At 44.2% G+C, this 23659-nt stretch overlaps 1 protein-coding gene across 8 annotated transcripts in view; it reads right to left on the bottom strand.

Moving 5' to 3' along the window:
- Positions 1-23659, bottom strand: part of Slc23a2 (solute carrier family 23 member 2) — a 105186-nt gene that overhangs the window by 19249 nt on the left and 62278 nt on the right. For all 8 annotated transcript variants that reach the window (XM_074074391.1, XM_074074392.1, XM_074074389.1 and 5 more), the window contains 8 exons: positions 23310-23408; positions 19661-19777; positions 17563-17720; positions 6151-6239; positions 5079-5149; positions 4008-4189; positions 1268-1388; positions 623-779 (listed from right to left, as the gene is read on the bottom strand). In XM_074074391.1, coding sequence (XP_073930492.1) covers positions 623-779; positions 1268-1388; positions 4008-4189; positions 5079-5149; positions 6151-6239; positions 17563-17720; positions 19661-19777; positions 23310-23408 — 994 coding nt within the window. The remainder of the gene's footprint in view (positions 1-622; positions 780-1267; positions 1389-4007; positions 4190-5078; positions 5150-6150; positions 6240-17562; positions 17721-19660; positions 19778-23309; positions 23409-23659) is intronic.

Genomic DNA, 23659 nt, shown 5'->3' with positions numbered 1-23659 from the left:
GGAGGGGATCTAGAAAATGCTACATGTGATTCCAGGAGATATCTCAGCTGGAGATCATATTCTCTGCCCCCTGAGTCACCCAACACTCAAATTAAAACTTAAGATCCATCTTCCGGCTACTTGTGAATATCAATTTACCTCTGCAGCTGTGACCAAACTAAAATGATTACGGCCACTGATTAAAAGCTTATATAAACCCCATCACACATGAGCAGTTTGCTTGCTAATCTCCAAGCCTCTCCTACGCAAGCTTTCTCATTTTGGCAGCTCACTTTGGTACTGAGCGGCTTCATGCCTTCCTTTCTCAACAGCTGCCCTCAAATCCTGGCCATCAGAGCTCAAACTTGGTGAGAAACTCCTTGTCCAGGATTTCATCCTAGCAGAGCCCAGAGAGGAAAGCAGTTAACCTGAGAAGGGAACTGGTTAGTGTCTGTGTGTTGCAGGCTGCCCTCTAGGGACAAGGCCTTTCTTTTGTGCTGTCTAATCCTGTAATGGCCAGAACTTTAGGGGACATTCTGGGACAAAGAAGGCTTTCATGTTACAGAGCCTTCTGCCTAGTCCTGATCCCTCCAGATTGGACCCTCCTACCCTCCTCGAGCCCTCTGGCCACCTAGATACTTACATGGATATGGAACCTTAAACCACGGGGCTACCAGAAGCACACCCTGCCTGGCATTGGTGCGTGCATAGAAGCCGTACTTTGTGCTGTCAGGAGGGAAGACATCGGTCACTGTGAAGATGAAGCACAACAGCCAGGACACAAGGATGGCCAGGATTATCTGAGGTGGTCAAAGGGAGAAGCTTTGTCAGGTAACAGAGCTAATAGTTGTTGGCCAAAAACACCCTTCCACCCTCCACAACCCACTACAGTCAGTAGTCTACAGACCTCCTCCTTGAATGGAATTGCACTGAAAGCAATTCTATGCAGGTTAAGTCACTCTGACATTCCAAAGTCTGGCTAGTAAAGTAAGAAAGGACACAGTGCCCGGCAGAGGCCACGTGGAGTCAAATCTCAGTCCCAAAGACTGAACCCTCTTTCTTTGGTACTACTAAAAGGATTTGCTCCATTCCGAAACTACTAAGGTTTCGGAACTGGAACCTTAAATGGTTTCTAAACCTTAAAGTCATGATGACCGGGGTGCTAGCTACCCCAACGTCACCATAGACATAGTTGCCCCAGGAGGGGCTGCTTATAACCTTCCCTTTACCTAAATATCTTACCTATGAAACAAAGGCAATATTGTCAGAAAAAGACATCAATACTCACAGGGAACATCTTGAAAAGCTGTAACTTGTATGCAGTCCACCCTTTCTTGGATTTATAAATTGGGAGAGGAAACTTAACATTTCTGGCATATTGAGAAAAGAGTAGCACTAGGAAAATTGTCCTGAGAAGAAAAGAAAAGAAATGAAGTTAAAGAGTGGGGCATCCATGTCTTAAAATAACTTAAAGCTTCGATGTCAAAATTGTGTGTGCTTAATTCATTTACCTACAGATTTGGAATTCTTATCTTTTGGAACTATTTTTTTGGTAGTACTAGGCTTCACGCTTGCTAAGCAGGCACTCTACCACTTGAGCCACTCCACCAGCCCTTCCCTAGCACTTCTTGATACTGAAATGAAGTTGCAAACGCTAATGCTTTGCTTAAAGGATACACACTTTGATGGCAAAAGTTCACACTGTGTAAGGGAAAGATGCCACATGTACAACTGTGAATTAACTAAAAAGCAAACAGAAACTACTGTGTGCACATGCACACACTCACCAAAAGGTGAGGAGGACAAGATCCAAATGCACACAGGGATGAGCTTTGGATGATGACATGATTTGTGACTGTTTTTGTTTAATATTTTGTCTGTCTTTTATTCTTTCCCCCACCTTTGTTGGCTCATTTAATCTTGGTTTTCCAGCTGCTGGAGATACATGCTGCATGTACATTATTTGCCTTAAAGGTCATGAATTTCTTGACTCTAAAGTGTGATTGCTGCTGTTATTTATTGACACTGTTTGCTAAGTCATTAGCAATTGTGAAGTTTCAGTTTCCTTTCTGACTAAGAGTTATTTATAACACAGATTTTTAGCTTCTGAGTGGTTCAGGTTTTTTCTTTTTTCATGTTTTTGTTGTTGGCTTGTAATTTTACTGTTTTGTAAATACAGTATCTCCTTTTTGGCATTTATTGCATTTGCCTTAATTAACATTCTTAATGTCATCCACATACCCATGCTGGTACGGAGAAATGGTTTGGCTGACTTTTGATGAAATGAGAAAATTAAGAAAAATCTTGGATCTTTTCACACTTTAATTTGTAATGAAGTATGGATTAATATTCACCTTATTTGTACATAATGTTCTAATACACAGAAGCAAGATTGAGAATAATAAGTTAAGTGCAGTCAAACCACTGGGGTTTTGAAATCAACCTTGGCCACTTACTAGCTGTGTGACTCTGGACGAGGACCACTGCATCTTTGTGTTTCTTCATTTTTTAAATAGGAAGAACACTAGTCATTACTTTATCTTATATATAAGTATTATGTAAACCACATTAGGTAAGTCACATAGTGAAAAACTCAATAAATGCTGCCTGTTATTAAATAAATATTTCATATAGAGAAACAAAAAATGTGGAAATAATACTTTGTTTTAGAAAATTACAGCTCTTTGGAACCATTCATCTGTGACATAATCAATTCTTATATATGCTCTACATACACACAAAGAGAATGTGAGCTCTTTTTGTGGTATACTTCTATTTGTGGTACTCAGAATTACACAGCTCTAACCATCAATCTTATCGGAGTCCCGTATGTCTTCTCTGATACAAAATCCTGACATCTTTAACGGACTTGATATTCTGTGTAAAAAGACAGTGCTGACCAACAACCTGGCCCTCCCCATGGTAGTGCAGCACTCTGCTGGGCCCTGGGAGCCAGTTACATCACCAATGCCAACACGCCCTCCAAAAGCATCTTTGCTTCCTGCCAGCCTGGGAGTATTTCTGAATCTCATCTAAAAAAACGTGGCTTCTCAGTATTTCAACTCATATGCATGAAACATGGCATCACTTATACCATCTTAACCCTTACAAAGGCCTAAAACCTTCCAACCTTCCCTCACTGCATCAATGCCAAGTCTGTTTGTGGAATACCTCAACTCTGTGTATCACTTCTCAACTTCTAGATGTAGAACAATCCTGACTAGTACTCCCTAGCATGAACTAAGTAAAATTTAAACTGTCAAAACATTCTGGTTTTAAAAAATTATCTTTTTTCTAAAGTCTGTGAGACTGATCCAAATGATCCAAAGGGCTATCCACAGAGGTGGTGGTGGTGGTGGTGGTGGTGGTGGTGTAGGTGGTAGTGGTAGTGGCAGTGGTGGTAGTGGTGTGGGGTGGCAGAGGTGAGGGGGTGTGGGGGGTTTGGGGGGGTGGGGGTGTGTGGTGGTGGTGGTGTGGGGTGGTGGTATTGTGGATTACTGGTGGTGGTGGTGGTGGTCGTTGTGGTGGTGTGGGATGGTGGTGGTGTGGGGTGGTAGTGGTGGTGGTCGTTGTGGTGGTGGTGGAGGTGGTGGTGGTAGTGGTGTGGGATGGTGGTGGTGGTGGTAGGGGGGTCATGTGGGGTGGTGGTGTGTTGGTGGAGGTGGTAGTGGTAGTGGTGTGGGATGGTGGTGGTGGTAGTGGTGGTGGTCGTTGTGGTGTGGGATGGTGGTGGTGGTGGTGGTGGTAGGGGGGTCATGTGGGGTGGTGGTATTGTGGATTACTGGTGGTGGTGGAGCTGGTGGTGGTGGTGGTGGTCGTTGTGGTGTGGGGTGGTGGTGGTATGGGATGATGATGGTGGTGGTGGTGGGGGGGGTGGTGGGGGTGGGGGGGTGGGGGTGGTGGTAGGGGGTCACGTGGGGTGGTGGTGTGTTGGTGGAGGTGGTAGTGGTAGTAGTGGTGTGGTGGTGGTGGTGGTGTGGGGAGGTTCTCCCTGTTCTCTCCCTCTCAGGTGCTCTCACAACACTTACAGCATGGCGATGCCCCAGTGCTTCCCTGCTCTCTCTCCTGCTGCCTGGAAACCAGAAAGGCCAATGAGGGCCACTGTGGGTGTGATGGTCAGAGGCCCAATGTATCTCAGCAGAGCCCCAGGTAAGCCCAGGAGGCCGATGACCACTTCTATCAATGAGGACATGATGATGGCTCCCTGGATCTGAAACAAGAAATGACACAGACATGAGAGTGAGCTGTTTAGATGTCAAACACTTGGATGTCACCTGCAACCACAACAGCCCCCTATCTGTAAGGCAACCATTATATTACAGAGCAGGAATGACAGTTGAAAAACTCTTTGGGACTCCACCAAAACAAAACAAAACAAAACAAAAAAAACTTAGGTAGCTGAGGCCTATCAAATTTGAGTATGAGGTCACTGATGGAGGAGAATTACAGAAGGGCACTGAACATAAAACTGGCTTGCCTTTTCCATTGATAAATGAGACAGACAAAACATGCAATTCTCATTTAAGAAATATGGCATTTCCAAATAAGTCTGATGGGAACACTGCAGTATGAAGACTCTTGGTTTTAAGAAGTAAACCCACGGAGAATATTTACAAGATATCATCAACAAAACTTCTAAAGAAATGTGTCTATCATGCAGAATGGCTGTATCTGTGCTAATTCTCATAATTTAATGGGTTTGAGATGGCATGAATACACCATTAGCTGTTCTTCGTCTGGAGATCGCCACATGCTACTCTGTTCAAAGTGCACTTTGGCAGTCAAATATCCTTAGCTCTTTCAACAAACACAGGCAAATGCTAAGGCTGCCTGTCAACAAGCATGATAGCTCCTCCAAGTGAGCCACGAGTCTCAGCTGGTTAGTCTGGTGGGTATGCACAGGCAGGTCTGGGACTCTGCAGGAAGAAAGAACAACACTGTCTGGTGGTGCAAAGCTACTAACTAAATTTAGTGTAACAATGGAAATAAACACTTCAGTGGTTTAAAATGAAAAAGAAGGACATGCAATTTCTTGGGCATCACCTCAAAGCCCAGAAGAAGCATAAAGAAGGTGCAAACAGACCATGTTCATCCTTTACCTCTCGGATCCGGGGATACCAGATGTGTTCTGTGTGCAACAGTTCTGCTGTTCCATTGGCAACTGAAACATCTTGAAAACAAAAACAAAGACAAAGTTTTTCTTGGAGTGACAATGATGTTTCACAGGGCATATTCACTTTTACCCTTTAAGAAGAATTTCCTCCCTGACTTGAGTATATTTATGTCATTACTCATTCCTAAAACTCAACCTACAACAGTAGGGCTTATTATACTGTAATGTGGGTTACCAGGCACTAATTTAACCAAATGTACTCATCAAATGAGAGCTCCCCAATGTGTCAAAAGCTGACTGAAGTGGTGCTACCCATTACCAGTACCAGCTTCACAGAGAAAACTAACCTTTGCAAGCAGCTAACTGAAATGCCCAACAGCAAGGTTGTAAAAACCTAGATAAAACAAAGGGCCTTTTCCAGTTCCTAAATCGAATTAATGGTCACAAAGTAACTCCTAGGAGCAAGGAAGGAAATGAAGGCTGGAAAGCTTGGCTCCTAGAACCTCAACATGTAACTATATTTTGAGAGTACAACAGGTCTGACTCTGATTTTCTCAAATTTCCCATCTTTTCCTGGCCTTATCAGATTCCTTACGGATCTTTGCCATCACTAAGGAAGGGGAATGAAAGTCATTTGCAGAAAACCACAGTAGCCAGATCCTTAAAAAGCAAAGATGTTTCAGAAAAGGGATGCTGACGCAGCAAGAGAGTGATTACTGGTGGGTCATAAAATCCACTGAAAGAGAGAGGCAGGAAAATAGCACAAATATTTTTCGATTCCATTCCCAATGTTTGTCAATTTCATTAGCATAGAGAAATGAGGTCATTTCTGGTCCTTACTTGCTCTAGGGTTAGGGATGAATGAGTGGATAGAAAGAGAGAGACAGACACGATCCACAGACTGGAACATTTTCTAAACTGTTTTATGGGTTGGTGTGTTTGGTGTCTAAATCCAGAAGGAGTGATCACTGCCCTCATGGGGACAGTGTGTCCAGGCCTCCCTTTTATCACCTGCATTAAAGGACCCCAATGACATATGTGGAAATAACTGCAATTACCTGTGGTGTTACATTTCCATTTATCTAAAGACAGGATGGCTCGAGCAGGGGCCAAAAATGCAAAAGCACTGGCCTGAAACAGGGGTAACCTAAAAGAAACGAGACCAAAACCATGATCACGGCATCGGGAACAACCGAGGGCGTTCACTATTTGACAGCTTAACAGTCTTTTCCATAGACACACAGCACATGAGTAAACGCGGGTACACCTGGAGGAAAGAGCCCCAAGTCTACAAAGATCTCCTATAGCACACAAGCCAGGGCCATGGGCTTTTTCATCCTCCCCTCCTGCTGCTCTGCTCCCAGGCAGCTCCAGGGGTGCCCTTGGGGAACCTTGTGGTCAGTGCCAGCACCCCAGCACTAGCCCTTGTCACTACCACCTTTCCCCTTGGGCTGGGGCCATTGGGGATTTGGGATTCTCTTTCCTTCTGAGCTTGTAGGCTCCCTACTGAGCATCAGTGTACATCTAGTATACTTTCCCTCTTGTCCTCCCTCTCAAATTCTCATTGGTTATCAACAACAAAAAACCTCTCCCTGTCATTTTATTCTGTGAATCATAAAAGATGAGTATTAAAATCATATTAGTGACCTACATGTATTGAGGAGAAAGCTGTATGCTACAAAGTGACAGCACACTAATAAATATCCTGCTTAATCATAAAAAAATACTTAAAAAAATTTTTTTTGGCGATACTGGGCTTTGAACTCAGGGCCTCACGTTTGCAAGAGAGGAACATTAGCATTTGAGCCTCTCCTCCAGCCCTTTAGACTTTGTTTATTTTGAGATAGGGTCTCACTTTACGCCCAGGCCCGCCTAGACTACTATTCTTTACACTTCCCACATAGCTGGGATGACAGGCATGAACCACACTGCCTAGCTTTTATTGGTTGAGATGGGGTCTTAAGAACTTTTTGTTTGGGCTGGCCTCGAACTATGATCTTCCCAGTCTCCACCTCCTGTACTTGAGAGGATTACAGGCGTGAGTCACAACATTTAACATTTTTAAAGAGCTCAGAAGGCTAGCAGACTCTCCATTAAATTTCCTGCCCACATCCTTAAGTTAAATGCAGAGATATTCCATTATATTTTAGATAATTCATATTGATTTGATGAATAATTTAACTACTCGAAAAGATTTTGTCATTGTTATTGGAAATATACAGCATTTCAGCTAAGTTGTATTAAGACTGGCTTTATAGGTTAGCAGGAGAACTTAGGCATTATTTTTCACATTATTTGGGGATAAAATACAAAACTTGCTCCTGTTGTTTGCAGGGCTGAGAACTGCCAGACACCCAAATCCTTAAATTCCCCCAGGGAACCTTGCTGGGGGGCCTGGCCAGCAAGACAGGAACCCAGCATCCTCCCCTTTGAGCTGTGCGACAGCAAGATCTGCCCCTGGTGAAACTGGAAATGGAAGCGGCTCTGGCCAAAGGACAAGCAGCTGTTTTGCAGGTCCAGAGCCTAGGTCACCCTATTCTGAGCCAGATGAGGGTCAAGATTTTTGTCACCAATGCTCTTCTGTCCATTTTAATGATATTGAAATAAAGTTAGCTGACAGTAGGCAGGATGTCGGCTTTAAAACAGAGAGCCACAAGGTACAAACCAGATGCCTTGCTGACAGCCACTCACATGGGCTCATCCTCCACCAACCATGCAGTTATAACACCTGCAGAGGGGCCCTGAGCACTGTGCTGCTAAAAGTGGAAGTGAAGGTTATCTAAAGCAGAAATGTACATCAAAGGGAAAATGTCGTTTGACTTAGGAAAATTCTTCAAGCACAAATTTTTAGGAATACACTGAACTACAGGGTAAAGGGAGATCAGCAAATCATTAGGAATGAATGCCATCACAAATGGTCCAAGTAAAGTTTTACTGCAGCGTCAGATTTCAAGGCAAGGCATCCTGGGGCAACATAACACAAATACCAAACTGCACATAGGAACATGACATTCACACTGTGCCAGCGATTCTCTGGAAGTGGCAAAAGTCAACTTGGGCTCTGGGTTCTACTCCTCATTGAGACCTCAGTCTGGGTCTAACCTTGGCACTTTTCAGGGAAAGCATTTTACAATTTAACCAGGGCGAAAGAGCACTGCTGTAAGGGACTCAGTGGCCAGGACCCGGGGTTCCTCTGAGTGGGTGATGACAGAAAGTCTCCCGAGGTGGTGTGTAAGAGCTGCCAGGCCTGCTTCACATGCTCACCACCCAGCCTGGCATGCCCCTGCACAGGCCAGTAACACCCAGTGGTCAGTGTGGGCTCTGTAACTGGCTGCATGGTGTGATGGAAATGTTCTCTGAACATCAGCAATGAAGTGGGAGCTTTCCTAGATCAGAGCTGACTTCCCAAGGAGACCGAAGCTAATGTCGTGAAAATGTGAAATTCCTCATTCTTCTCTCTGCACCTACAGCATAGCTCCTTGCCTCAGATTTGGGGTGGTGGCCCCAAATCTGCAATTTGAACAATTACTTCTAGGTGAAGCTGAACCTGACAGCTCCTGTGCTAGATGATGGGATTTACCATTTCATCATTGATAAGCATTTCTTGGGTATCTGCTTGACACAGACACAACTAAAAGCAGATACAAGAATGGAAAAATGACCATGGCTCTTGCAGGGTTTCTGTTGTGTAAAGGAGATAGATGCTAATGGCAGTTATTTGCAAAGAGCAGCAATGTGTATGGTGCTAGAGTGGGGCTCTCTAGGAGCTGTCAAGAACAAGAAGTACTTTGCCACATTCATAAAGGGCTATGAGGATTCCAAGCAGAGAAAGGTCCAAGAGAGCCACATCACCCTGGAGAATGGTAGCTGCTTTACTTCAGGGGAAGGCACAGGGAGGGATAAAGTGAAGTCCGGGTAGGGACTGACGGCAAATATCCTGTGTCCTATTGTTGGCAAGACAACTGCTAAAGGCCCTTGCTCTGAAAGGACCACTTTAGAGAACCAGAACTTTAACCCAGAAGCCATCTTCAGACTTGAAGGTTGAACCAAACCACAGGCTAGGGCCCAGCTCTATGAGTGGTCCTTGCCCCACTGACTTCCACACCCTTTGGTGTCAGCCAGCCAGGGTCAGGTTCCACATGTCCCTTGACCTCTAACTGCTCCCCTTCACTCTGACCTGTCAATCTCATCCTTGAGGCTGGGATCCTGACAGGAAGAGGTGGACCCATTTTACCCACCATCTTATCCCCAGGACCAACAACACTTAATGAATTGAAGGTGTATAGAAATGCTCTCTGAAAGCAATTTTGTTAGATAAGCCTTTCTAATATATTGATTCTTGTAAAATGGGAAAGGATCCTGCTTAGATTAAAAGCACTCAGGAGCGAGAGCAGAGAGTACATGAATATTACAATAAACTCAGATAAAATCTCTCTACATTACCATCAGAGGAAGGTATTAAGAAGTTCAAAAGGAGCCAGGCACAGTGACTTACACCTGTAATCCCAGCTACTCAGGTAGAGATCAGGAGGAATGCAGTTTGAGGCCAGCCTGGGCAAAAAGTTCTCGAGACCCCATCACAACTAATAAAATTTGGGTGGAGTAGTGCACGTCTGTCATCTCAGCTGTGAGGGAAGTATGAATAGGATTGTAGTCCAGGCTGGTCCAGGCATAAACATGAGACCCTATTTGAAAAATGAATAAAGCAAAAAGGGCTGGGGGAATAGTTCAAGTGGTACAGTGCCTGCCCGACAAGTACAAAGCTCTGAATTCAAAACCCAGTACCTCAATTTAAAAAAAAAAAAGAAGTTCAAAAGGCCACGGGTCCTACAGGAAGCACCACACAAAATGTACCTGCCCAGAACTAAACAGTTTAATGAAAGTGAATAAAACAAGAACAAAACTCACCACCACAGAGAGTACTGTCTTCCTCAACCTGCCATGACAACAACCACTTAGTACAAAACCTTTCATTCTCAAATGAACACCAACTTGAGTCTGGACTTCAGGACAATTTTAAAGCAATAATCTCTAAGATTAAACACAAGTAGGTATGGCTTTGAGGAGCTATAGTTTCATCATGGAATCAACCATCAGGAGTGTGTCCTACTTGCCTTTAAAGAAAAGCAAAACACAATGTGTCAAAGAAAACCTTCCTAATTGTTAACATTTTCCCATTAATCACTCTGTGTACCAATCAATCAGCTGACTGCTGGGAAGGAGTTTGTGTCTGCACATCCATTATACTTTACCCAAACACCTGGGCAGGCATCTCTTGTTATTTAATAAGCACATTCTATACCACCTGCTTCCCCTTATCACACCCCAAAAAAGCAACAATTTAATAATGTAATCTAATATTAGGCATATTAAATTTCTCAACTGTTTGAAAAGGATTCACAGCTCTCCCCATTGCCTGATCCAAGTTCCTATAACATGAGCTGTTCTTACAGCCAGGCTAAGTATTTTTGGCAAGGAGACTGCACAGGTGTTAAGTATTTGTCACCATGTCACATTGGGACACCCTTCATAACAGGATGTCCCACTAGATGGGGATACTTATTTAAGGTAGTAGCCACTGTATCTCTCAACGTGAAATTAATAAATTTATAATTAATAGTCTGTAGAGTGATTCTTAAGACTGTAAACATTTTATTACCACTAGCTTTATATTATAATATAGAGGATTTAAATATGATGAAAAGTTTTACCATTCCATCTATATTTACTTATTTTGAGAGGGCATCTTGTTTTATACCCCAGCTGGCCTCAAACTCATCATCCTCCTTCCTCAGCCTCCTGAGTGCTGGGATTGCAGGCATGTGCCACCATGCCTAGCTTTCCATAGTATTTATTGATATCCTTTGTAAAGAAGAGCTTTCCTTTAGGTCTAATTTTATCATCTCCCTCTCTCTTTTCTGAATATCACTGTAGACTCTTGAATTCCTTCTTCGTTCAAAGTTTTATAATAACTATACTTATTAAATTGTTCCAAAACCTGCCCAAAGTAGCCTGGTCAAGTCAGTTCCTGTTCTTTTTGATAAAGCCCTCCCTACCTCCACTACTATTTGAACAACCTTCTGGCTGTCTGGCACATGATGTTCCTTGTCCTTTTTCTCAGCCCCCTGCCCTGGAACTGGGGATCGCTGGTTCATTATAATGAAGAACGACAGTTAGGAACCATATTCGGGCACTAGGCAGGCTCACTACCGCTCAAGTGTCATTATTTCTTGGCCCTTGTGTGCAGTAAGCAGGAGTGAATTCTTTTTTGCGTCAGGGATCATGATACCTATAATCCAATCCAATACGACCGGGTCCTTTTTTCTTTCCATATTTGTCTCTCTTTTTCCTTTGGGAAATCTCCTTTTCAAACATGATTGTATCAACTACTCCAGATCAAGGGTTAGCATAAAATACTTTTGTAATACTTAAAGATCTAGCCAGTTACAAAGGAGCATGAGAAAACTCTTCTGGGGTTAGGCAACATTTTATCTGTTGATTACAGTAGTGGTTGTGTGACTGTACATAGAGAGAAACTTACCTGACTCTACAGGTTAGAAAGGGTGGATTTTACTGTCAATTATCCCTCAAAAGATAGGCTAAGGAAATTTTGTCTGTCAAGTATCTTTGGAGGGATGGAGGAAGACGATAATAAACTCCTTAAAATACCAATAACGTATAATAGTCCCACAATTTAAGAAAGAAAGGCAGAGCTTCCCTCCCTGCTGGTATCTGGGGACAAGATCTGTCCTCTATTCTTTGTCATGCTGCTTTTGCTAGTCACCTGACTAAAAGTGAGGAGTAAAAGAGTGAGAAGCAGAGGGCCATAAAGAAAAGGATGAATAATCAGAGCATGGAGAACATGCCAGGCAAGTGGGATCTGACAGTCATGTAAAAAGGAGTAGAGAACATACTTCATTAAACCCACACGTAGCAAGAAGACCAGTCAGTCTTCTAGTCCCCTGGCACATCAGAAATAAGAGCAACAGAGAAAAAACATGTCAACTGAAGGAGGAGACCGCCCCAAACAGCAAAAGTTGAAGAGAAACATCAGATGGCCCAGCCTGGCAGGAGCAGCCAGCCATAGCAAACACGCGACTAAGGCAGAAGTTGCTCAGGCTGGGGGAGCGGGAGGCAGGGAGGGTAGCCACCCAGGTTAGGGTGGCCAAAGCAAATGCCCACCCTGCACAATTAATCAGGGGACCTGCTGCTCCACTGGGCTGCACCCCCTCTACCTCCTCCCCTTCCAGAGGTTCACCATAATGACAGCTCACAGGCAAGTGAGGACAGGAGCAGGCACTCCCTTGTTTAATGCTCATTAATACTTATATTATCACTTTACATCAGAGGGAACAAGCTTTCAAAGACCAGGCAGCTTGGTTACAGTCCCACGGCTAGTAAATGGTAGAAATGGACCTAGGCCACCTAAGCCCAAAGCCCTGATTCAGGTGGCTAAGAGGGACAGGTCTGCCAAGGACATTCCTTCCAGGTTCCCACTAGCCTCTCACTTCATTGTACATTTAAAATTCTTTTTTAGTGAAGTGGGTGGTAAATTTTTTTATTTGGTGGAAAGAACTCTACAACTTGCTATTATGTGCCTGCTTGACATGACAGAATACAAAAGGCCTGACATCACCTAATAGTAATTACCAGCAAAATGTTCACCCTGAATCATCCATACTTCTGGTCCTGCTTTCCAGTTTACAAGAGGAAATATGCAACAAATGGAACACCACCAGGAGAACACAGACAAATTGAGACTGTGAGACAACCAGCCTGGACTCTAAGCAAAATGATATGGGGAGGCATAGGGTAGGAGCTGCTTATTATTAAGAGATACAACAAACAAAAGCACAGATGAATCTGGTTGGCTCCTGGCGTGGGAAGCCGAGGGAACAGCTATAAAAGATATTTTAGAAACAACTGGGGAAATTAAATGTGGATTGCATGAATGTTCATTTTCTCAGGTTGGTAAGTGGTAGCACAGTTACACAGGAATCGGTCATTCCTAGGAGAGTATTTAGGGGTGAGGCATCATGCTACCTGCAACTTTATGTAAGTGGTTCAAAAAAAAACCCAAAAAGCTAAACAAGGACCCCACATAAATACACGTGTAGACAGAGAATAGTCTCCTAAGGGCAGACCAGCTGATTAGAGATCTGAACTGGTTTCAAAGACTCTCTTGACCAAAGCCCTCCCTTTTCTCAGCAAGGGTATGCATGTGCATCTCGGCAGGTCTGTGGCTAGCCAAGACAAGGCCCTTTGGGAGCCCCACACCCAGTCTTGTTTTCCTGGAGAGAAAGGTGCCTGAAGCAGACTGGAGGTGATCTCCAAAAGTACTGGGGTTCCCCTCCTGCCATATCTATGAGAAGGTCAGTGAGATAGAGGAACAGCAGGGTTTCAGAGGACCTTCCTCCACATTAACTCGGGGTATTAGTGCAGTGCTGGGGGGCCTCGGGGCATGACTGCTTCAAGCTGGCTGACTCTGGGTTAGAAGGACTCTGAACAACCCTGCCCTGACCTCTCAGAATTTGAAAGGCTTGGTACAAGCCCAAGGGAAACTGCAATTGACAGTTGCAATTGATCAATCAGAACAAGAACTGTTAAAACCTCCATTAACAGAACTTAGTAATGATGACACAGAAGGTGAAGGACAAGGGATAAGATCCAAGGAGAAGAGGAAGAAGGAAAAGGCAAGGGAGAGAAAGAGGCAGTTATCCTGGAAACTGTCCTGTCCTCAGCAGACAGAGGCTCTGGAAAGTGACAGAACCATCAAAGTGCCACAACTGGGGCTGAGAACCACAATCTCCGTGGCAAAAAGATAATGGTCCCTGGCCAGGCAGTAAGAAAGTGGGGTGTCCCGCACACTGCATCACACACATTTCCCACAGAGTTGGCAGATAGGTCAGCTCAAGGATAGCATGCACCCAGGAGCGTCTGTGCTGTGGCATCTCGGGTTGCAAGAACTCTGTGCTCAGGTTTGAGTTTGCAAAGGTACATATCAGTTTCCTTTTTGTGGTGTCCGCATCAATTCTGGCTATTTTGATGGAACAAAATGGGATTCCAGGACCGCACTTCATTCTTAAGTACAGAGCCTGTGTGTAAAGGCGAGGAGAACCCGACCACAGCATTGGTTCCTTCCCCTGCTCCAGCCCTTCAGAGGCAGGGTCATAGTCTGTCCTTGGGCCCACACACCCATCATGGCTAGTGTGACAGAAGTACGGGATGCTGACAAGTCACATGCAAACATACACAATACAGAACTTAAAACGCAGCCCTGAGAACTACCTCAGGGTTGGAAAAGTCTGAGAATCTGTCTTAGAATCATGAAAGCTGATCATGAGAAAACCCCTCTGCTGCTCTAAGCCTGAAGAGATGAGTACTAAACTATAAAACCAAGCCAAACCTGCACAGGTCACCTGTAATACCGTTGGCTCCACCCACCTTCCCTTCCCACATTGCTCTGCCCACCTCCACCTCCTTTGCCCCAACTGCTTTATCAGTTTATCTGATCCTATTTTAAGCAGAAAGGGTTTTTTTTTAATGCCTATCAAAGGATAATTCATAGCTTATCAGTATCGAACAGAATCAACAGAATGTCCACCTTAGTTATACTGTATAACTTCCTAAAATATTTTAGGGAATTTATAATAATCTACAAATATCCCATAGATCATTAAAATAACAGCAAAATGAGGGCTAGGGTTAGAGCACCTACCCAGCAAGAGCAAATCCCAGTATACAAAAATAGTAATAATAATTTTTAAAAAGCAGCAAAATGCCATCCATAGGACACCTCAGGTGAGCTTCTTCTCATTTTTACAAAGGAAACAGCTAGAAGACACCTGTCCAAGGTCCTAAGGCTCATAGGCAGGTCCCTGTACTTTCTTATTTGCCACATGCTATAGGCTAAAGCATTCAAGGTGCAGTCTGAGCAGGTGGATCTCCTGCTAAGAAGGCAGCACAGGTTCTCTATACCCTGTCAAACTCCAGTCCGTGCCTTCTCAGGGGAAACCCATGCCAGGCTATGACTTCCTGCGTCTGCTAATGCCTAGCCAGGATGGAAAATGTTCCCTCATCCTTTCCCTCGGCTGAGTCTGCAAGACCCATCTACCACCACCTCCTTGTGACTCCCGACTGAGTCTTTGCCTCCCTGATGGCACTGCTCTGTAGGCTTTGGGTCTGGACTTCACTGCACATGTATTAATGTCCTCTGCTTGCCATCACAAGTCACGCACACCTTCCACACAGATTGAGTCACTAGATATCTGTTGGACTGAGTCAGTATTCTTACTCTTCTCCCAGGGCCAGGTGAGTGGGTACCACCGACATCCTAACAGCCATAGAAATCTCGTGTCCCAGGACCAACATGATGCCAGAGTGCCCTGGACTACCCTCCCTGCCCAGCAGTGTGTATTCACTGCCATGGCTGCTATTAGATGGATGCTACACACAGTGAGGGAGACCTGCGCTCACACCACAGTAAAGATGGCCAAGTCCCTCAAGCACAGAGCACAGACACCCCTCACACAGCCGCATCTCCTTATTTCTGGTCCCTGAGCCATCCTGGCAGGCATCATGCTTCCATTCTTTCTCAGCTTACTGTTCTTTCAGAGGAGAAGGGAAGGAGAACTGTACTAACCCATGTTGTTCTTGTGCCTTGACTATGGACAAGAGGGTGCCCTTCCAGAACTAGAAGTACTCACCCAAATTCCCAAACCCCAGCCCCCCTCGATGGGTCACCTTAAGCAACTCTGCCCACCTCAGCTATCACTGGACTTGATCCTTGGCATAATATGGGGGTGCAGCTCCCATGGGCAAATGGTGCTGCAAGAAAGACACCTTCAATCCCCTCTTCAAGTTAGTCAATTATTCCTAACCATAGGCATTAACTGGATTTACAGATGGACTGGCCTACGAGTTTATTGGTAAGTCAACTGTGTAGAAAAATGACCATCTCCCCAAAGACCGTGCCCTGCATAGAAGGTAAGGCTCCTGAGTCAGTAAAACAAAGTTTTTCCCATCTACCCTAGGCTTGCAACACAGTCGTAAATGTCATGCCAAAAAAACACAGGATTTGCCATCATGTTTACTACCTGGCTATAGTGCTTTGTAGAAGACCTGGGCTTGCCTCCTCAGCAGGGAATGACACCTTCCTATCCCTCTCCTCTGAGGTCCTGAGGCCCTCCCCTCTGCTTGGCATAGTGGCTGTTGGCTGTTTAGCAGGGGCTGGGGATCTGAGAATTCTAAGAGCTTGCCAGTCCCACAACCTCCAGTGTAAATAGCTTCTCCCCACCAGAAGGCCTGCAAGGGAGCTGCTGTCCAGCCCCCAGGATGCTACCTACACTGCAACCGACACCCCAGCACTGCTCCCTGCCCCAAGTGAGGGCAGACCTCTTGAGTGTCATTCTGGTTCACTGGAATGCAGGCCATGACTCCCAAGCTACCTTCTGTGCTGTGTCCCCCTTGCTGCCCCTCCTCAGCAGGGAAGGCCAAGCCCTACTCAGACTGTCTCTGATGGAACAAGCAACAGAACCTGCAGACTTACTCTAAGTACACTTCTGCCAGAATGGATCCCCATACCACCCCAACCCCTGGGAAAGTGAGAGAATGCACTATAAAGAGGACAGAAGATGGGACAGAGGAAAAGGCAAGCTTGCAGGAGCTAGGGAAGTTTGTTTCTTCTCTTTCCTGGACCAGCTCCATATCCAATTAAGCAGGGGACTGGGAATGCAGAAGTGAACAAGCCATAGCCCTGGCATTAAGGAGAAATGACATGAAAACAAAACAAAAAAAAAAACAGGCTGGAATAAGAGCCACATTAGAAAAATGAACACAAGATGCACATATGGGAATTCAGAGGAGAACGGGGGCTTTCAGGAGTCAGGTATGCATCATAGGAAGGAAGGACAAGCCAGGTAAATGGTGGGGCAGGGGAGCAGCAAATGCACAGGAGGGTGAGGCAGCAGGGCACACAGGGACTGTGGGAAGCAAGGCTCAGGGGCATGTCTGGAAACATAGGACAATTTTGCAGAGAGCAAGGGACAAACTGGACACCAGGGACATCTTAATTTAAACAAAGAATAGAGCTACAGCCTGGCCAGCCCAAAAAGATGCAAATAGTAGAAAGATAGCAGAGGTAGGGCACAGAAAAGGTCAGAGAGAGGAGCCCTGGAAACAGGGGAGACCAACTGGAACCCTGGTGGTATGCTGGAAATGGGATGTACCTTGCCATCCAGGGGACAGAAGGAGCTCAGAGGTTGAGTCTCCAGCTTGCACAACTGGGAGCGGGTAGTACCCTCCACCAAGAAAAGAAAAAATGTGGGGAAAGGGGAGACCCTACAGGGGTAGAGGAGGGGACCAATGGCCACTCCCCCAACTCCACCTAATTTTTCTAAGCAACTATGGACAAATGGCATGGCTCAGTGACTTACTGGGGCATCAACCCCACTTTAAGACCCCAATCTCACCTGCATCCAAACGTTGTCTGAAGCAATGTTGTGATTCCCACACAGAAGAAAATGGTCCCAATGAGCTGGCTGGTGGCCCACTGGTCATACCCCACACACATGGCATCAGCCAGCAGAAAGGGCACTGCAATTGTTCCACTGAAGCATGTCAGGTAGTGCTGTGGGGGAGAGGAGAAACAAAGCAGAGAAAGAGTAAACCCTCCCTCATTTTTCCTGAGTTCATCCTAACTTTGCTGCCCTGATAGCTTTACCTACATGAAGAATCTCTGATCTTTTAAGCTATACATTCTTATCATATACCAAAGCACATCTTTTTCTTTTCACTGTGTTTTCTTGCCTTATTACCCACCACATTATGATGTATGCCAGCGCAAGGGAAGTTCAACACAAGCTTATGTTTCTTACTAGAAGGTATTTGCTTTTTTCTTCCCCAAAGTTTTTCTTTCAATTGCTAAAACTATAGGGCCTTTCTCCACTAAACTATTAATGTGAACTGGGTTGTATTGAACCATTCTTGAAGCAAACCATAGTTAGCTGTGCTGTATTTTTCTTCTAGGGTTTAGTTTATTTCACATCTACATTTCTAAGATAATTAAGTCTATGGAGTGTGTGTGTTTTCTTTCAGGTCTGGGATTAAAGTTGCATGAGCTTCATTGCACAGGGTGTTTTCCATCTTTTTCTGTGAATTCATCTGTTTCAGTCAGGGCAGGGTCAAGGGCACAATAACCATAGGAATCCTCCAGAAAGAACCTCACCTTGCTCTTCCTTTGGGGACCCCATCCCCACTCCTTGTGGCGCTGGCAGGGCAGCCCCTGCACTCAGGGCTTATTTCCCTCTCTCTCTGGTTTTCTGGTTCTTATTTCTGTTAACTTCCTCCTTTTCTTTACCACAGCTTCTTGTTTCTCTCCATGCCTACCAAACATGCTGCCTAAAGCTCATGAAGCCTAACAGTACAGGTGTGTCAGAAGGGCAAAATTTTCTTCCTTGGGGCTTCTCAGAGACACTTACAAGTTGTGTTACTATATATTGCCAAGAAGACAGTAGGCAGGGTTTTTGCCCCTATTTGACCAGGAGAGACTTCTAGAAACATGTATAACAGAAAAAGTCCGAAAACCATGCTTCTTGAACCTGGTTCAGGATACTCAGCCAAGGGTTTAGCTATCTGCCAAGAGCATTCAGCATCTTTGGCTCCAACTACTTCTTTACTAACACCTTCTACCCAGACTGCCATAAGCTCTGATGCCTATGGGAGGTTGGGTGCTGGAAACCCAACCAAACCACCAGTAGTCAGCAGGCATAGCCCAGCTCCAAGTAAACACTCAGGCCTGGACAACAGGACCAATTTCCAAAACATCTAAGAAACCTTAAGGGAACTGATCACACAAACTTGAACAAGGAGGCATGGAAACTCAGACCTGGGGACATGGTCCAAGCTGAAACAATAGAGCATTTACAGGCTGAGGGATGCCACTGAGGAAAGAACCTCATCCATTATCCTGCTTTGTCCCTTACCTCCACAGTTCACTTCACTCCTGTAGGTAGGGTGAGAAAGAGAAAGGAGGATGTGGGGGACCCCCACCAGCTTGTATCACTTCCTGCCTCATCCCCAGCCCATCCATCCTCTCCTCTCAATGGAAACTGCAACAAGGTAGATGACAAAACTATGAATTCCCCTTCCTTTAAAAGATAAGATCGTCCAATGATGTCCTGGCCAACAGGTCATAATTACAAGTGATCCACTTTTTGGGGTCATTCATATTTCATGGTAAAGCTTGTGGATTGGTTAATGAGGCCAGGGAATGGAGAAAAAATTAATTCCCTTTACACTTCTGCTTTTCTTCTCTCTCTATTCAGCCTTCTTTTCTATTTCTACTGTCCTTTTCCCCTTCCTTTCATATCACTTCTCTTTCTTGTTCACTGTACCTTTTTCCTTCTTTCTCTTTCCAGTTCTTTTCTTCCTTCAGCTATTATAAAATTTATGTTAAAAATTTATAATAAAATCTTCGACAAATAATCAAAATTAAAATTTTCAAAAACTCAGCTGGTAAACCATTGAAGCACCTGATAGTAGTTACATATCCTGAAGGAACCATCTTACCTGCAACCCTAGAAATATGCACAGGTACCAGGGAGGAACATCTTCTATGGTATAAATCATGTCCAACCTCTGGGGGTCTAGGCTGCCAGTGCTGTCCAGGGTCTCTGCAAGAGAGCTCTGTGGGTGAAGGGGCAAAGGAGAGACTCAGTCAATCCCGGAAATGATGTTAGCTCAGCTCTGTGTAACCCACAGTTGCTGAAAACAACCATATCATGAGGCCACACGCTCCTATCATTTTGTACATTGCAAGGCTCAAGTACATTTGCTCAGTGAGACAGTCTATCCTCAGAATTTGGGAGTTCTGCATCCCTCGGCATCAACTCATCCCCGAAAGCACCCAACTTGCTCAGAGTTTCTCCCCAAGCCTACTGATCCTTCTCTAGGGACACAGATGCTCCCAGGTTGAGGCCATAAAGTGACACCTTAAGGGGCCCCCCAATCACAAAATGTTGCAAAAAGTCACTTTCAAACAGAAAACAGTGATCTGCCCCTCACCATATCATACCCCTGTAAAGAGAGGATCTTTATACCTAGAAATAAAGTCTACACCCTCCTGCAAAAATGATGTTGCTCAGATGATGTTTAGTGAAAAGAGCAAAACCCAGAAGTATAAAACACACTGATTCAAATTTTCTTTAAAAGACAAGGCATTAAAAATGTATTTGTAGGACTGGGTGCTGGGGATGTGGCTCAGTGGTAGAGAGCATGCCATGCCTAGCATGGCACGAGGCCCTCGGTTCCATCCCAAGCACAAAACAAAACAAAATAAAAAAGAAAGAAAGAAAGAAAATTTATTTTATAGTTTAAGTGACAATTTTTCTTTTCTTTTTTTTTCTTGCTGTTAGTAAGATGTTTAAAATGTTAAGTGTTGCATGGTTTTTAAGCCAAAATCACTACAAAGACCAGACCTTCAGATTACAGCCTAGATATTTCCAGTCAGCCTCGGCATCACTTCTGAGCTCATTCAATACCTGAGCCAAAGAGAGCACTCAAGGTAACCCTGGCTTGCCCCAGAAAGCTTCAAAACTGCTCTGGTTTCTAAAATTCTACAAACAATTTATTACATTTCTTAAACTCTGAGATGTGTGTCTTTAAAAAAAAACTTTTATAATCTAGTAAACAAAGTGCCTAACAGGAAACAAATTTTAAAAATGTTCACAAATAAATAAATAAAGATGATAACATTCTGACCCTTGATCCTAGTCCAGTAAGAGCCCTTGTTAGATGAATTTGGTCCAAAGAAAGATGCTGACTCCATTAGCTCAAACTTAATTTTACTCAGAAAGGAAACAAGGGACTGGGGATTGGGAGCCAAATCCCCTTAAACACAAGAGTGAGACAGTTCTGTCTCACCTTCTACAGTCTAAAGGTAAATGTATGATGTAAGCTGCTATTTGATCTAATGCAAATATAACTGAATGTGAGTTTTCAGAGGAAACTTTTTCTTTTGTGAATATTGCCAGATTTGCTGAATGGCTTTAAATGGCTATTGTATGTCTTTTGGAAACTTGTTTTTAAAAAAATGGCAGAGAAAGTGCTGATGTGAGTGAGGAGTCTGTGTGCAGAAAAGGATTAAATTAACAGGCCTAGGCTGTCCAAACCTTGCACCTCTCAAAGGGAGGTCTGGCACTTGTCTGGCACCAGAAAGATAACCTCTAAGCTCCTGAGGTATTCTGCCTTTCAAGAAGTGGCTTTCTTTTTTAGCTGGGTGTGGTGATGTGTGCCTGCCATCCCAGCTACTCGGGAAACGTAAATAGGAAAATCAGAAATAAATTCGAGACCCAACTTGAAAAAAATGACTAAAGCAAAAAGGGCTGGAAACCTGGCTCAAGTGATAGAGCACCTGCCTAACAAGCACAAGGCCCTGAGTTCAACCCCTTATTTATCTCACCTCTTAAAAAAAAAAAAAAAAAAAAGAAAAGAAAAAAAGAATGGCTTTTTAAAATCTGAAACCTTCAGTGTGATTTATTACAGGGGCCTCAGGCCACAATAAGCTTACCCTCTGGAGGGGCTGGAGACTAAAATCAGACACCCAGGTGGTGAGCCATACCTATGTGACCTATTACTAACAAAAACTCTGTATACCAAGGCTTGGGTGAGCTTCCCTTAGTGGGAACACATTGTTGCTGGAAAAAAATTAAAACATTGCCTGCCTAACTCTATGAAGACAGGAAGACTGGAAGCCTGTGACTGGTATCACCCAGATCCTGTCTGTGACTTGCCATCACTGATTTTTATATCTTTTCTCTATAAACAACTATGAGAATAACAACTTGGCTGAATTCTGTGAATCTTATAAAAATCACTGAACCTGATTTGGAAACTCCTGAATTGAGGTAACCATTTTGCTAAACAGGATGCAACTATGGATACTGGGCTCATTACACAAAGGACAGTTCAACACCATGACAGAATCTATAGTCTCACAGGGGAATGTGTTTCTGTTCAAAAGCAACAATATATAAGGAGTGTGTGTGTATATTCTCCCCACCTTAGTGTTTGGCTATAGTTGACTGATTAATGTCCCCAAAAGGCCCACCTGTTAAAGGCTTGATCCCCAGAGTAGCACTACTGGAAGGTGTTACAGACCTTTAAAAGGCAGGACCTAGTTGGGAGTGGCGGTCCATGCCTGGAAACCCAACATTCAAGAGGTAAAGGGAACAGGACCACAAGTTCAAAGCCAGCCTGAATTACATAGCAAAATACTGTCTTTAAAAATAAAAAAGAGGCAGGATCTAGTGAGAAGTCCTTAGACCACTGGGGGCTGAGTTCTTGAAGGGGACTTTGGGACCCTGCTTGTTCTTACTGGCTAAAGATATGAGCACTTGCTCCTACTCATACTCCGCCAAGATGAGTCATCCTCGCCAAGTGGCCCACTGAGACCACCTGATTTTGAACTTGAACCTGCAGACCTTTGAGCCACAAGTAGTCTGTGTCAAATGTGACACAAAGCTGGATAATACAGTATGTGATTTCTACTGCTTTGGTCAAAAAGCTTCACCAGAAGTATTTTCAGTCTATATAAGCTACTGCTGGTTCTCTTTCTCTTACTTACTGCACTGTTGGAATGTAGCAGGCACAGTGAACATAACTTCACGCACATCATTTCCTTCAGTCCCCACAGTGATCTGAGGCAGATGCTGATACAGATGGGGTAACCCTTATCCAAACTGTGCTTCAGAGTTTGGAATTTTTTAAGATTTTGGAATATTTGCTGGTTGGGCATCTCAAAATCTGAAATCCAAAATACTTCAAAAACTGAGTTTTGGCACTTGAAAAGCTTTGGGTTTCAGATATCTGGATTAGGGAAGATTAGCTTGTATTTTTATTCCCATTTTAGAGAACAGAAAATTGATGTCCAGAATGCTAAGTATGGGTCAATCTGCGCCCAGACCTGACTCCAGCCCTCAAGCTCTTAACTACTCCTGTCTGGCTCTCGGGCTGAGGCTTGTAAAACTAGATAATGATCCTATGAGGTTTTATCGTAACTGCCATTAAGACAATGAAAAGCTAGTAATTATGACACTTATTTCCATAACAAAGAGAATGCACCCATGACACACTCCTACACAGCAGAGAGACACAGAGCCTGAGAGTGACAACAGTCCTTGCAGTACCAGATCCCTGGACTGCAGCAAAGGGCAGGTACCTTCTCTGCGATGCCATTCTCTGTCGTATAGATTGCCATGAGCTCCGTGTCCTCATTGTCCTGCTCACCACTGGACGTAGCCCCTCCATTGATCACCACCTGAGGAGAAAGGCTCCATTAAGAGGCTGCTTCAACTTAAACTCTGCTGGGGAGAAATTTTTTTTTCCAACAAGCATTCTGGAATTCTTGTAACAGCTCCAAACTGTCCATTTTCACACATCACAGCAGCAAAGTTTTGGTGTTCTTAGATCAAACTCCTGATGGGCATATGCTGCAAAGTGAACAGGTGTTATTTCCAATGAAGAAATAGTGTGCCGTGTCCCATAGTGCGAAGCTGCAGGAGTAGGGGC

Source organism: Castor canadensis, chromosome 5 (genome assembly GCF_047511655.1).
Source record: "Castor canadensis chromosome 5, mCasCan1.hap1v2, whole genome shotgun sequence".
Classification (NCBI taxonomy): domain Eukaryota; kingdom Metazoa; phylum Chordata; class Mammalia; order Rodentia; family Castoridae; genus Castor; species Castor canadensis.
The sequence above is the reverse complement of the archived record's forward strand: the minus strand, read 5'-3'. Positions and strand labels throughout refer to the sequence as shown.